This window comes from Lissotriton vulgaris, chromosome 7 (assembly GCF_964263255.1).
Source record: "Lissotriton vulgaris chromosome 7, aLisVul1.2, whole genome shotgun sequence".
NCBI classification, from domain to species: Eukaryota; Metazoa; Chordata; class Amphibia; order Caudata; family Salamandridae; genus Lissotriton; species Lissotriton vulgaris.
This window is the reverse complement of record NC_141695.1, coordinates 1,502,688,461-1,502,705,064: the sequence shown is the minus strand read 5'-3', so window position 1 is coordinate 1,502,705,064 and position 16,604 is coordinate 1,502,688,461. Positions and strand designations below refer to the sequence as shown.

The window sequence follows — 16,604 nt, the reverse complement described above, 5'->3', positions numbered from 1 at the left end:
CATCCTTGTGGGAGTGTTCTGTAGCCGTAGGGCTGGATTGTGCTGACAAACACCCTATATGGCACATTTAAAAAATAAAAATATAATTTATTTTAAAACCATCCCATCCGTATTGAGATATTATATTGCGAAAATGGATGAAGCAACCGAAAAGAATCTGTGGTGGCAGTCAATCAGATGTATAGATACTGAAATTTGTTTGTGGTGGTGGAATCAGTTTGTTCAATTTATTTTTCAAAATATTTAAACCGTAAAGATATCCTTATTAACTCTTCAAAGACCATCTCAAAAACTACTAAATCAAAGTACACCGTATCATATGCTTGCTTTTGATTGAGTCTCTCTTTCTTTCTTAATGAAGAATTGCCTCATGTGGAAATTAAAGTTGAGCACCTGAAATGTCTTTGCTTTTGGGAAATTGTGAACCTTCTCACTGAGGAAGTAACCAAGGCAAGCGATAAAAATATAAATATTCTGTACCTGAACGGAAAAGCACTGGTGGCCTATGAAGAAGCAGTGGCAGCAAGCTCAGTTTAAAGTATACACAATACAGAGCTGAAAAATACAGAACCTATGAAATATGGTATATTAAAGAGATTGTGTTTATTTCATTATTGCATACAATTTCTCTTTCCAAACAGCAAGTTGCATCATTGATTGGGGCCGATCCTAGAGAGATTATTTTCACCAGTGGCGCTACGGAGTCCAATAATCTAGCTGTTAAGGTAAGAGTCTTTTGTCCTGATCTGTCCTGTGGGAACGTTGAATGGCTCGTTTAGTCTCTGTAGCTTATCAGCTTAATTGCCTTGTATTCAACTGATGGTGAGGAACCCCACACCTGATCATTTTTCATTTTGCATATTTATGCAGTGCTTAAACGTGTGTGCAACGAAACGTACCAGATCATAATCACAGGCCTGTAGTGAACTGCTGATATAACATTTCTATCAAAGATTTGGTTTCTTCCCGGAACTTCACCAGCATTATTAGAAGGCTTTGGTTGGGCTCACGATTTTACTACTGATTTTTACTTTTCTCTTATTCTGGTATTTGCGTTGACTATTTAAGAAGAAACTGTTGGCTTAAGGGAGTTGATGGTATGGAGTTCAACATCACTAACCAGTTTTAAAACGACCATTATAAATATGTGTGTGTGTATGTGTGTATATATATATATATATATATATATCACACAGTACCAGATTCCCAAATTGAAGGACCACCAGGAAGATTGTTTGGAAAACACCAGGTTTTATTCATGGCTTGCTTGTGGCATGTTCACAGGAAAACCACTCCCATCGTTTGTGCTGCCAGACGCGTTTCGGGAGAAACCTACTCCCTTCTTCTGTGGCGCGATGTGCTCGGCACCAGAACCGACTGTCTTAATTGATTGCCACGCCCCTGGGCGGGAACGCTGCCACTCCTGCGGCATCTTGGACTTTATAGTTTTAACCAAGTGGTTGTGCAGTTCAAGTGTTAGTTGGCACCAAAATAAAATCCCAAGTGGGTTGCGAGGGTGACCTTTGACTTGTCACTCTGCTTAATAGCCATGAAAAAGCGTTCGCGTGAGCACTAACTGGAATCGTGCTCACGCGTCTTATATCCGCTGACATCACGCACCCAGTGGTGCTGACTCGGATCCATTAGCTGGGGGGGTCATCTTCGCGACAGGGACGGCCGCTTAAACATCACACAGTACCAGATTCCCAAATTGAAGGACCACCAGGAAGATTCTTTGGAAAACACCAGGTTTTATTCATGGCTTGCTTGTGGCATGTTCACAGGAAAACCACTCCCATCGTTTGTGCTGCCAGACGCGTTTCGGGAGAAACCTACTCCCTTCTTCTGTGGCGCGATGTGCTCGGCACCAGAACCGACTGTCTTAATTGATTGCCACGCCCCTGGGCGGGGACGCTGCCACTTCTGCGGCATCTTGGACTTTGTAGTTTTAACCAAGTGGTTGTGCAGTTCAAGTGTTAGTTGGCACCAAAATTAAATCCCAAGTGGGTTGCGAGGGTGACCTGTGACTTGTCACTCTGCTTAATAGCCATGAAAAAGCGTTCGCGTGAGCACTAACTGGAATCATGCTCACGCGTCTTCCTGTGAACATGCCACAAGCAAGCCATGAATAAAACCTGGTGTTTTCCAAAGAATCTTGGGATTTTATTTTGGAAGCTGTCCAGTTTTTCTTAGATTCTCGAGAGGCTACCATGAGGGACCATAATCTCATGTTATTAGATATGATTGTTATTTGCCTTTTCAATAATTATTTCCAATTCGACAAAGATTTTTACCATCAGGAACGCGGGGTGGCCATGGGTTCATGCTTCTCCCCCAGCTATTCATGTTTACATGTTGGCTGGTGGGAGGAGCATGTTCTGGGGGTCACTCACGCACGTTGGCTTCCTCACCTTGTGTCTTATTGGAGATTCATTGACAATATTTTTATCGTCTGGAGGGGATCACAAGAACTGGCAGCTGCTTTTGTCAATGAAATCAATGTAAACAATAGGAACCTTAAGTTCACTGCCAATATTTCATCTACTTCTGCTGAATTTCTGGATGTCCTGCTTTACATTGACAATAACACCATCCAAACAAAACTTTACAGGAAAAGCACTGCGGGCAATTCCATCTTGCACGCCCGCAGTGCCGACCCCCCTCATACCATAAACAGCATACCCTTGGGTGAGTTTATCAGGATCAAGCGCATTTGCAGTAGCCCAGACGTCACCCAACAGTGCCTATTGGAATGTAGGGATAGATTCCTTCGACGGGGCTATAACAGAGCTGTGTTAGATCGGGCTCTTAATAAAGCATCAGCGCGCCCCCGTGAGGCACTTCTGATTCCTAAAATCAAAACGAATTCAGATGTGACTAGTCTGGGGACAGCCAGATTCATCACCACATACTGCTCCCAAACTTCCAAGCTGAGCAAAATCGTCAGATCTGAGTGGCCTATAGTGCTAACAGATGTCATTTTAGGTCCATTTTTGCCCAAAACACCTGCCATTACTTTTAGCAGGGCTCCCTCTATGAAAGATTCTCTAGATCGAACCCAGCCAGAGCTTCAACCTAAAACTACTTGGCTTAACAAACCTGGCTTCTACCGATGCACTTCGTGCCGTGCCTGCACTTTTGCAGTCAATGGCACGCATTATACATCTGCCTTCAATGACAGAGTCATTCCGATAAAGGAACATCTTACATGTCGCAGTGATTTTGTAGTTTACCAACTAACCTGCACATGTTCTCTTTCTTATATTGGGAGTACCAAGTTGCAAGCACACCAACGAATTCCGCAACACATCCGGGCCATAGTCAATTCAGATATGAATTATCCTGTGGCACGCCACTTTAAAGCAGTGCATGACAAAAAATTAAAAGATCTGAAGTACACTTTGTTGTGCTCTGTAGCTAACCCTGGCAGGGGTGGTGATCGCGAGAAACTTCTTCGCCAAAGAGAAGCTTTCTTTATTTTATTGCTCGATACCAGATCCCCCAATGGGTTAAACGCGTTTGATGAATTACACCATTATTTGTAATGATTGTATTTTTTCCCTCAAATTTGAACATTGAAATGTGCTCCCTTTGATTATGTTGATCATTTATAGACTTTATTGGTTTTTTCCAATGTGATATTTTGATTCCGATCTTGATGATGAAATTCTTGCTGAATGGTATATAATTGAGTAGTCTTATATATATATATATATATATATATATATATATATATATATATATATATATATATATATATATATATATATTATATATATATATATTTTTTTTTTTATGTCAAGGGGCAGGGGGGTCTGCCAATAAACCACTTTGGTTAAACAACAACTTGGAGTGCCGTCCTTTCTTGACCTCTGGGAGAATTACGGAGGTGTGTGCAAACATATATATATATATATATATATATCTTTTTTAAAAAGACTGTTGGTGTAGGTTTCCATATGAGTGTCCTGTCGCCTATTATATTCCATGTATTTAACATTCTACTTTCTCCAGTATTGGGGTGTCTTTCATAGATTCACATGCTTGAATATTCCCCGTCGTCGGAGTGGGAGTCCCACGGTAAATAAAATAGCAATAAATACTAAATATATAATAATATATAATAAATATATATATACATAATAAGGAAAAACCCAAAAAATGCATACAAGAAGCATAGGGTACCTAACTAAAAAGTTCTCCATAGGAATGCATGGGAATAAAATAGTTCCAATGCAGCCTATCCTTGTCATTATGTTAGTCCAAACTGCAGCCAATCAGGCGCCAGCAGCCCTCTAGAACCTTCTCCTCAGAGCTCAAGCCCTCAGATTTTCTACCGCACGTCGTGTGTAAGGGAGTCTCCCTGAGCTCTGCTCAGTTTTTCTTCTCTTCAAGTGTTTCCAGTCTCTCCACAATGTCTTCAAGTAAGAAGTCTCTCTTCAGAGCTTGTTCCTCCTGTGGAAAGCTGAGATTATTTCATGATGACCCACACAGTAAGTGTATTTACTGCCTTTACCCGGACCATGAAGTAGGCACCTGTAAGCTCTGTAGAAAATTCTCAGAGAAAACTCTTAAGGACAGAGAAGGCTGTTTACTTGTTTGGCTTCAAAGGCTGAAGGACAAGGACAATGTACTTTCTGATGCTGAAAGTCTTGTGTCAGGCCGTTCTAAAGCAGCTTCTAAACGTGGTAGTGTGCAGGAGGTGCCTTCACCATTTCTTAAAAAGAGGAAACTTGCCCTCACTTTGACCCCTGCGGTGTCTTCACCTTTACCTACCACGTCTGGGCCCACGAGACAAAGCTCTCAGGCTCCTTCTGCTTCAATTTCCAGTTTTTCTGTGAAGAAAACGGATTTATCGTCGACGACGGTAGTTTCAGCTCCGTCGACGAGAATGGCTGTCTCTGGTTCAAAATCGACGACGACGGTCACGACGACGCTGGCCTCTGGATCGTCGTCAGCTTTGGCGTCGACGTCTTCGTCGTCGATGAGAGTGGTTCTCAGTTCTAAGACCGTGTCTTCTTTGATTCCAATTTCATCTTCGTCGACGAAGAAAGTTCACTCGTCGACGACCCGGTCGTCGTCGACTAGAAGTTCGAAGACTCTGAATTCGTCGACGCCCTCGACGACCGCTCCGTCGACGACCGCTCCGTCGACGACCGCTCCGTCGACGACGACTCAGTCGATGACGGCTCCGTCGACGAAGACATTAAAAGTGAAGGTTCCGTCGACGATGGCTCCGACGACGATGCCAATGAAGATTACTCCGTCGACGGTCTCCTCGTCGACGATGGCATCCAAGACAATTCCATCGCAGAAGACGACTGATGTCATGCCGTCGACTCGTACGCAAGGCACAGTTTCCACGCCAGCCTCTTCATTTGCTTCAATGCCTTTATTGCCTTTACAGTCCAGCAAAACTCAGTTCGAGACTTTTACAGAAAGAGAGATGATAAATCCTCCATCTCCGCTGTTTGCTACTGATTCTGATCAAGAGTCTGATGACCAAGCTCAAAGTCTTTCAGATCTGAACATTAAGTGCCAAGAATTCAGTAACGACGAAGAAGAAGATCACTATGGCCAACATCAAGCAACTCGCCCTCAAGTTCCAACTGCGATGTTGCCTATATCAATGATATCGAACCTCCAAAGTATGTTGGAAGATTACAATCGGCGTTTCCCACCAACTCCACAGGTTACAGCTGTCCCATCGGTGTTGAATCCAGTTTCGGAGCCGGCTCTAGCTCCTCCTCAACCGGCGTCGCCTGTTACTGTTCACAGAACTACATCAGTTCGGGTGCACACAACAATTTATCCAGAGGATGATGATGACGAGAATCCTCCAGAGCGTGAGGATGGAGAAGTTTCTGAAGTAGATGAGGATGGTGAAGAACATTTAGCGGAGTGGGATGACTATCGTGCTCAAACACCATCCCCTTCTCAGGTGCCAACGGGGGATTCTCCTCCAGTAGATATCGCATGATTCCACCAGTTAATGGACAGGGCGGCGCAACGATTCAAATTACCACGAGCACACAGAGAGGAAGATTGCTTCCTATACGATTTCAAGAACCAGCCCTTGAAACAGATACACACAGTCCCGATTATAGACTTCATCTGGTCTGAAGGGGAAAAGATAATGAAGACGCCTAACTCTCTACCGGCACAACTGCCGAGGTTGGAAAAGAAATACAAGGCTCCTGTGGGCTCTCCAGCATGCCTTACAGGTCAACCTAAGCCCGACTCTGTCGTCACGCAGGCAGCTCAAAGAGGTTCAAAGAATCCGGCGTCTACAATCACCGCTCCTCCAGATCGTGAGGGCCGTCGCCTAGATGCTATTGGGCGTAAATTTTCCTCCATGTCCTCTACAACGGTTCGAGTAGCTAACGCTATGGCTATTTTAGGTCGTTATGACCGTCGGGCTTGGGCTGACATGTCCGCCTATGTGGCATTACTCCCGGATGCTTCCAAGGCAGAAGCACAGAAAATTCTGCAAGAAGGAGAAAGAACGGCAGAGGAACTTATTGATTGTGCAGTGGATGTGGCCTGCACTGGTTTTCGCCAACTCGCTGGAGCGGCCGTCCTACGTCGACAGGGTTGGCTACGCTCAACTTCATTTCGACAGGAAGTTCAGGCAAGAATCCTGGATATGCCATATGACGGCGAGTCATTATTTGGAGCGCATATTGATGAAGCGCTACAATCCATAAAAAAGGACACGGACACTGCACGTGCTTTGGGTACCCTTCAGTTTAAGAAGCAGCCCTTTCGGGGTGCTCGAGGACGTGGCACTACATCCACTTTTCGTGGAGGAAGCAGTCAATATCGGTCCTTCAACCAAGGTAACCAACGCTTCACCGGTAACCGCCAACAATCTTCCCGCCAGCAACCTGCCAGAACTTACAGAGGAAAGTCTAATTTCAGAGGACAATCCAACAAACGTCAATGACTTGTCTGTCGAACGGAGAATTGGAGGTCATATCTCTCTGTTTGGTTCTCAATGGTCCTCCATTACTACGGACCGTTGGGCACTCGACATTGTGAAAAGAGGCCATGCATTGGAATTTGTCGAGGTACCTCCTCCAACCCCACCTTCCGGACCGCCACCTCCGCACCTCAAAGAACTGTTTCATCAAGTTCGCCTTCTCATTCAAAAGGGTGCGGTGGAAGTAGTACCAAAGTCTCAGAGAGGGAAGGGGTTTTATTCCCGTTTTTTCCTTGTCGTCAAAAAGAACGGAGAATGGAGACCCATACTGGACTTGAGAGGACTCAATCACTATCTCAAGGATCAGACCTTCCGTATGCTAACGCTTACAGAGATCTTGCGTTTGCTCTCAGTCGGAGATTTCATGACAACCATCGATCTCCGAGACGCTTACTTCCATGTCCCAATTCTTGCGGGTCATCGCAAGTTCCTGCGCTTCAAGGTGGGACACCTTCATTTCCAATTCAAGGTCCTTCCATTTGGCCTCCGGTCGGCCCCCCGAGTCTTTACAAAAATGTTGGCTCCGGTCATGGCTTTTCTTCGTCTCCAAGGCATACAGATATTCCCATATCTCGACGACTGCCTCCTGAAATCACAATCCCGCTCACAACTTCAACACCATACTGCAGTTTGTCAGACAGTATTCCGTTCCTTGGGTCTGTCCATCAATCTGGAGAAATCTCAATTGCAGCCAACAACTTGCAAGGATTTCCTAGGAGCAACGCTTGACACCAAACTAGCCAAAGCATTTGTCTCCCGGGAACGTCAGCAAAGGATTCTCTGACTAGTTTCGCTTCTTCTGGCAAAGAAGTGCGTTTCAGTCCGTTTGTTGAAGTCCTTTCTAGGGATGGCTTCGTCGTGCATCGCTCTTGTCCCTCATTGCCGACTACGAGCACGACCTATCCAACAGGCTCTGGACAAACAGTGGCGTCAAGTCACCGGTTCCTTCAACGATCAGGTTCCCATCACCATTCCCATGAAAAAGGCGCTCAAATGGTGGGCACAACCACACCAGCTAGCGGCAGGCACGTCCTTTCTGTTCAACACCCCAGATCTGACTCTAACGACGGATGCCTCCCTGGAGGGCTGGGGAGCTCACCTCCAAGACCTCTCCGTCAAAGGGAAATGGACTTTGCATCAAAAGACCTGGCACATCAACAAGTTGGAACTTATGGCTATCTTTTTGGCCCTGAAATCATTTCAACCAGTGCTGCAGGGAGAGTCAGTTCTCATACAGACGGACAACACGACCTGCATGCATTATATAAACAAACAGGGCGGAACAAGGTCTCCGGTGTTATCCCGTCTGGCAGAGGCGATTTGGGACTGGTCCATCAATCATCAAATCCAAATCACCGCAGTTCATCTTCCGGGGTTGTCCAACCTTCTGGCGGATTCCCTAAGCAGGTCCCGATCATCCAACCACGAGTGGGAACTCCACCAGCCAACACTCGATATGGTATTTCACCGTTGGGGATTCCCGGAAATCGACCTATTTGCGACTCCAGAGAACCGCAAATGCCCCGCTTACGCAAGCTGGCATCCCCACAAAGGATCCCAAGGCAATGCCCTTTTGATGGATTGGTCGAATCTCTTCGCCTACGCTTTTCCTCCGATCCCTCTAGTGCCTCGAGTACTTTGGAAGATGCGGAGAGAACCCTGCCACATCCTTCTGATTGCTCCCAGGTGGCCACGACAGGCGTGGTTCTCGGAGCTGCTACTCCTGTCTCAATGCAAACCCATTCTTCTTCATCCTCGGATGGATCTTCTCTCCATGAACAGCGGTCAAATCTACCATCCGGACCCCTCTTCCCTGAGCTTGTCAGCCTGGAACCTGAGCACTGTGAATTTGCACATCTGACCATCCCTCAGGAGTGTCGTAACATCCTTGCACAGGCCAGGGCTCCATCAACTATATAAACCTATAAGTTGAAATGGAAACGCTTTTGCCACTGGTGTGCAGACGCCGGAGTACATCCTTTGCGTGCCACGCCCGCTGAGCTCCTCCCTTTCTTTCTCCATCTGGCTCAGTCGGGTTTGTCACATGCTACTTTAAGGGTTTTTCTGGCGGCAATATCACGCTTCCGCCATGATGGCTCCGCCTCCCTATGCTCATCCAGGTTGATACGTCAATTTTTCAAGGGACTTCTTCGGACTTTTCCTCCAGTTCGGCGTCCCCCTCCCGAGTGGCGCCTCAACATTGTCCTATCACAATTAATGACCGCACCTTTTGAACCAATCCATAAAGCAGACCTCAAGTATGTTACCTGGAAGGTCGCGCTTTTACTTGCCTTGACGTCTTCACGTCGAGTGAGTGATTTGCATGCATTCACGATCAAACCACCATTTCTACAGTTTAAACCGGATTCTGTGCTTTTACGCACTAACCCTACTTTTCTTCCAAAAGTGCCTTCAGACTTCCATATTAATGAGCCTGTTATATTGAAGTCTTTCTTTGCTAACCCGCAAACTCCTGCAGAACAACGATTGCACTCTTTGGACATTAAAAGATGTTTAAAATTTTACATCAGCAGAACAGCCCAGTTCCGAAAATCAGATCAACTCTTTGTAGCCTATGGCCGCTTTCAAAAAGGGCGGCAAGTCACCAAACCTACAGTAGCTCGCTGGGTGGCTTCGGCGATTGCTTTCTGCCATCAGAAAGCGGGAAAGCCTTTACAGACTGCAGTACGGGCCCACTCCACCAGGTCTATGGCCTCTTCGACTGCACTCTTTGCCGGAGTTCCATTGCATCAGATTTGCAGAGCAGCCACGTGGTCCAGCAGGCACACGTTCACAAAGCACTACAATCTGGGTGCCATGGCTGAAGGAGAAACCGCAGTGGGACAAGCTGTGCTCCGTAATCTTTTTCAATAAGGTGAGCCTCTGTTCTACCCTCCTCCTAATAGTTTCCAGTCTAATGCATGTCTTCTCTATGTATACATATAAGTGTATAACTTCTATGGCATGGGTTTTTACACCTGTCGATTCCAGCCTTTTGTTTATACATTGCATTCTGGAAACTTTGTGTTGGGATACGGACTGCTAACTATTCTATATTCAAGCATGTGAATCTATGAAAGACACCCCAATACTGGAGAAGAACAATTGTTACTTACCTGTAAACAGGTGGTTCTCCAGTATTGGTGTCTTTCATAGATTCACATACGACCCTCCCATCCTCCCCTCAGAGGCTCTCTTCTCCTCATAGACTCTGTGGTCACTCTTGTGCTACGAAAATCTGAGGGCTTGAGCTCTGAGGAGAAGGTTCTAGAGGGCTGCTGGCGCCTGATTGGCTGCAGTTTGGACTAACATAATGACAAGGATAGGCTGCATTGGAACTATTTTATTCCCATGCATTCCTATGGAGAACTTTTTAGTTAGGTACCCTATGCTTCTTGTATGCATTTTTTGGGTTTTTCCTTATTATGTATATATATATTTATTATATATTATATATTTAGTATTTATTGCTATTTTATTTACCGTGGGACTCCCACTCCGACGACGGGGAATATTCAAGCATGTGAATCTATGAAAGACACCAATACTGGAGAACCACCTGTTTACAGGTAATTAACAATTGTTCTTATGGTCTATCTTAGCATTTGCACTTTAGCATTCAAGCATTTCTGTGATGATAAATTATGTATTAGGCCAGTGTTTTGTGCATTTGTTTTAGGAACCTCACTTTGCACTAGCAATTGACACTCATTTTCCTTTGCTATAGTCCTTCTGTTATTATTTTGTGAAGACGGAATGGATTGATGTGGGGGTTTCCTAGTGCGAATGACGAGTTGGTTGAGTTTCACTTATATCTTAATGGACTCGTTTTGCTATTTGCTATTTTGCACTTTTTGACCACTTGGCATGTTTCATAATATTAGAGCACTATGCTTTAATTTTGTCTTCATGTATTTTGTGTATGTATGTATCAATGGTTGATGCGACATTTAATTTAATGCTGGTTTGCTTCTTTGCACAACCCATGCGGCCTGTTTCTTTAGGCGCTTGGGCTTTTAATCACCATTTATTTCACTGCCTACTCCTGACGCTTCATGTGACCAAGCTCCGTCCGCGGAGCGAAACGCGTCAGGGAGGGCACTTGCTCTTTCATTTCTGCTAAATAAAAATGCACTGCTAACACCTTATTATCGTGATGGCTCGATGATTTAACATCGTGAAATTCATCTTGTGGAGTGGAGGTCTGCGCCCATTCGAGCCGCTACCAGGAGCGGTTGGGATTTTGTTTGTGTGTATATATATATATATATATATATATATACGCGCTCCTTCTGCAACGCTGTGCGGGCCACACCAACAGTGCTTGAAAAGATTCTTTATTAGAAGACCAACAGGCATTACGCGTTTCGAGTCCTGCGACTCTTAATCATATGCCACTTGCTGTGATGTCAGTGGGTTGGTTTGATTTTAAATAACGTAACTATTAAGACATTGAAAAGGGACAACAGTCCATTCTTCCAGATTAATGAGGCAGTTCATTCTTGGTATTTTGTTCGTAATTTTCACCGTATATCAGTAGTGCAACGCAGGTAAGTACAAGTTTTTAGGTCGAGACTAGCGTAGGCTGTGCTTGCTCAGTCTCGCAGCAAGACTTCATGTCTCAGAGTATCGAGGGTAAAACCCGCCCCTCTTCTCCATTGGCTGGCCTCCTAAACAACGGCCAGCCATTGGAGAAGAGGGCCAAGTGATGTCATTCTTTGTATCTGAGCCCTGTCCTTTTCGGATTGGGGGGCATGTTTTTTGACTTTCTTTCTCGGCTGTAAACAACAGTCAAAAACACGCCCCCCAGTCTGAAAAGGACTGGACTTCGATCCAAACAAGAACCATTTGTCTTTAAGCCCCATCCATTTCAGACTGGGGGGCATGTTTTTGACTGTTGTTTACAGCCGAGAAAGAAAGTAAAAAACACGCCCCCCAATCGCAAAAGGACGGGGCTTAGAGACAAATGGCAGATCTTGTTATTCGCAGCTCTGAGGTAGTCGTGGTACTTCTAGAGGTGCTTACTGCTTCTGGTATTTCTACTGCCTCGCTCACCCGATGTTACTGTAAATGATCCAGTTGTAATAATCTCTGTTATTCATTTAGGTTTACAGACAACAACTGCTTCTGTATACTTGTTTCTCCTATTCTTCTCAAATTTGAACTTAGTATAATGCCTGGAGGGATGAAACACATAGTGTGCGACTTAAAGGGCCACTTGGTGTACAGTATCGCAATAGTTCTCAAAACTCCCGCTGACATCATCAAACAAAGCAACATCTTGAATGCTTGTTTTGGTGACGATTAGTGACGCAGGACTGGTAGACGAGAATTCTTTTTTTCTCTACATGGCATGACCACTTTGATTATGTAATGGGCGTAAGACACCACAAGAGAGCAAAAGGGGGCACTCTTGCAGTGCACCGCGGATCTGTAGCGTCTTTGAAGTAATCCCTATAGATTGGGGGGGGGCAGCAACATTGTGGCCATGAGCATCATTCCCAGGAAACTATAGAGTAGTGTCTATACGCTCCCAGCTGTTGGGATTTCAGTGCATACTAAATTGAGGGGGGAAAAATCACCATGTTGAACTGTTTTTGCTTTAAAAAAAATAAAAAACACACACAACAGCAAAAGCATGTGACACAAAGAAGCAAAACATAGCCCTATCTTATTTTCAGTCTGACAGACACCAGAACCCTCGCCTTTTACACTGCAATCGCTGCACACACTACATGACCATAACTATCGAGGCATGTGCGCCCCATGATTGTCTTGTGACCGACCGCTGCCTCCCGCCATGTTATGACAGCGAGGCGGCTGTCAGTGCAGATCAATTCTACAAATGACAATGCTATTTATTTATCTGTTTTCAAAACCAACACATAAATAAAAAGTTTGTCATTTACAATGCCAATAGCTCTAACTTTTCCGAAGGCGAGACCGTTGCATTGTATATGCTTGTTGTTTCAGGTAACCTTTTAACCCCCAAATGGTATTACCATCATTGTTTTCCTTTGTTGCAAGATTTTGTTTATTCTTGATTACATCAAACGGGACTGCAACTCCCAAAATGCTCCATCACTTCCCTCTTGATTTATACTGGTTTTCAAAGTCGATTTAAGCAAAACCACTCTTATTCCACAGTGTACCGGTTGCAACACATGCTTTTAAAAGGACAGTTCCATAGCTCGGTCACGATGTAAAATCCCAATACCACTAAATTTCTGTACAGCTTTTCGTTTGCCTTTTCAATGTCATTAACTCAAGCATGAAGTGCTAAGGAAAATTCCTCTGCAGATCCTGGCTGTTGTAAAGTCCATTCCCCAAGTTGAGGCGGGCCTCACATGGTGTCTCTTCCATCAAAAACTTTGTTCCTGGAATATATATATTATATTTTAAAACCTTTTATTAGTTATTTCAATAAAGCAAAATGTACAATTAACCAATGGACATAACAGACAGGAAACAAAAGGTAGAGACAGTAAGATACACTTTGCATGGCTCTGACCATGGGGTAGGTCCTGGTCATTCAGGCCTTGTGGATCGTTGTATGGTAAGCGCCTGTGCGGCAGTATGGACGTTGTTTAGAATTGTTGCTTGTCTTGTCTGTGTGTTTCGGTTGGTCTTGATAAGATGTGTTTCTCGATTGAAATGACTGGTGAAAGAAAAGAGAAGAAACTGAGAAGGTAGATTGGAAAACGAGAGAAAGGGGGGTGGTAGGGGATGTCCCAAGAGATCACTGTTTTATTTAAATAGCGTGTTTTGTTTTGATATAAGTGCCTAGCAGAGACCAGAGGAGTCTTGATTTCTAATGTTCAAAGATTTTTTAAGAACGATGTCCGCACTTATAAGGAAGCAGACCCAGGCCCACCAAGTGTGATAAGATATAGATGTGAAGTCTTTACAATCGTAGAGGATCATTTTAACTCCCAGTGTAAGTAGCAGGTAAAATAGGAGTAGTTTGGTTATGTTGAGTTTGGGGGACCGGGGGCTATGGGGGTGGGAGTGCCCAGGGTCCTCAGACGATTAAGACCGGGTTAACAATACTTTGCAACTAGATTGTCATTAATGGTTTTGTTAATGCTCTCCTAGTATGATTTGAGCAGGAGGCAATGAAAGATCATGTGGTCAAGGTCGCCTAATTCTGAGGAGCTGTTCCAGTATTTATTCGAGTCAAGAAGGCCTAATCTGTGAAGTCTGGCTGTGGTCCTGAAGGTTCTGTTTAGTAGCCAGTATTTGCATTAAAGTATAGTTGGAGAAATGTTTAGTTTGGTGGCATGTTTTCAGGTAAACGCCAGTTACTGTCATTTAGGTGGGAATAAACTTCTCTAAGGCATGAGTCTGACCACTTCTTTTGGCATTTATAGATGGGAGTGGAGCTTGTTTCTTGAAGAATCTTGTAGATTTTTGAGGCTTGGTGAGTTTAAGTGGGGAGTGCCTTAAGTTTTGCAAGGATACTTGTGGGCAGGGGGTTTCTGATGTGATGGTTACGATTGATCACAACTTTAAGTGTTAGGAAGTTGTAAAATCCCTTATTAGGGATGCCTGTAGATGCTTGAAGTGAGAAGAACAGGACAGGGTTGTCCCTATTGGTCACTTTGATGTCGAGAATATTGTATCTTTCCTGTGACCGCCAATGGATGACTTGACCATCTATTTTTATTCTATTCTTATTCTATTGTGTATGATGAGTCTTTAATTTTAATTGAACAGGTCTTATCCATTTGTTTTAAAGCGAGTATTGGGTCTCTAAGGATGTTTATGGAGTGTAGGTGTGTAAAACGCTTAATTGAGAGAGTTGCGAGTGGGTTGAATGGACGGAAGAGGTCTACCTCAATACCTGTCCCTGAGCGGAGGGCGTGGGGCTTTCGAAGAAGGGGGTTTGGAGTGAACCAGTAAATGGCTTATTTGTTTAGGCATGCCATTTGCATTTTACTAAAGAGGTATGCCCACGACACCTACTGTTTTGTAGAGTAAATAGAACTTTGCCAGCAATTCTGGGCTTTTTATTAGCCCAGATAAATTGGGTGATGCATTTGTGTTTTAAAGAAAGATTCTAATAGTTGGAGAGGAAGCGTACTAATGATAACGTTTACTTGAGAAGCAATTATCAATTTTGCACATTCTAGCCTGCTCCACCATGTTGTGTTTGGGGGGCAAGTTTCAACTAGGTCTTGGATCTTTTTCTTCAGGATGTTTTCAGTTTGTGAGCTGTGCTCAACGAGGGATTTTCCTAGATGAATACCCAAGTATTTCAAGTGGAGGTTTTGCCATTTAAGATCTGTGTCTTTAATGATGGAGGGTGTACATAGGATGTTAAGCTGGACTACTCCTGTTTTCTCTTTGTTAAAGGTGTAGCCGGAGGCCTTAGAGTAAGCATTTATTAGCTTTAGAATTTCAGGGATGGCTGTCCCGACTTCTACTTAGAAGATGAGGACATCATCTGCATAAGTAGCGACTATATGGGTATTGAAGTTAAAGGGGATACCTGTGATGGTGGGGTTATGACGGATTTTGGTGAGAAGAGTCGGTTAGTAGTGATGCACCTGTTGAACATGCAAGTAAACCCAAAACGATTTTCAATATGCCCAGTGAACCCATCACCCAATCCCTTCATTGGGTCTCTGTAGTGTCCAGAGTGGTGCAGTTCCCGGTGTCTGACTGCAATTGCCTCGGAAGGTGGGCAGTTACTCTGTACTCCAAGTTCTGTAGCCACTGGTTTTCTGTGGGGGAGTAGTGGCTGTCTGGTATCCTTTGGGTGGTTGTAGGTGTGCTTACATTTCAGAATTTACCAGCTGGAGAGAACCTTCGAGTGGCAGGGCACCTGAAATGGATTACTGGCCTGGCTTTGGGGTAGGGATACAACATCTCCTCAACCACATGGTCCAGAATAACAGTCCTGAAATTAGGGCCCCTCTCCTCCAGCAGATGCCATGGGATACCAGGTCAATAGATGTCAGGATTTCATCTCACCTCCAGTGACAGCTGGGAGATAGGTACTGGCACCTTAAAAGCACATACAGTGTGGCCAGGCACTTAGGCTAAACACCCTTCCTAATGGCTGAAGATGATAAAGCCTCACCTGACTCGGTTGTGTTTGTGCTTCTTGTCCTAGGCAGCTGGCTGGGGCAATCTCATGTCTCCTGGACAGTGGGGTGGGTGCTTTCAGTCAGCTGTACTTGGGCAGTCGTCAGCGGTTTGTTTCACTTATTCCTATAAAGGCACTCCAGTTCTTTATTCAAACAGGTTATTAATTCCTTTTCTCCACAGTTCCCAGTGAGGTGTCCTAAGCAGAGTTTATCAGATTAACTGCTAGTCTGTAAGAAGAGTGGCAACTCTGATGTGATTTTACTCCTGGGTCTAGCTTGTGGCATTCCTGGCCTGGTGTACACTGCCTCCTTCTTTGCCAAGTCTCTTGAGTTTGAAAGATGTACTGATAAATAGGACCAGTATGCATCTTCCTTTGGTGGTCAGGCTTTTCCAATCAAGTGTTCTGTACTTTTTAAATTGTCCATTCCTTCTAACATGTGGGCAGCATGTTACTAGCATGATCACCTCACCCCCAGGTTTTGCAACGCTGCTGCCCCTCATTAGGCCAATTAAGGCTGGCTGAGGTAGA

The 16,604-nt window shown here is 44.5% G+C and overlaps 1 protein-coding gene across 1 annotated transcript in view; it reads left to right on the top strand.

Annotated features, from left to right (window-relative positions):
• Positions 1-16,604, top strand: part of NFS1 (NFS1 cysteine desulfurase) — a 588,248-nt gene that overhangs the window by 98,855 nt on the left and 472,789 nt on the right. The window contains exon 4 of the mRNA XM_086932345.1: positions 642-725. Within this exon, the coding sequence (XP_086788471.1) occupies positions 642-725 (84 nt within the window). The remainder of the gene's footprint in view (positions 1-641; positions 726-16,604) is intronic.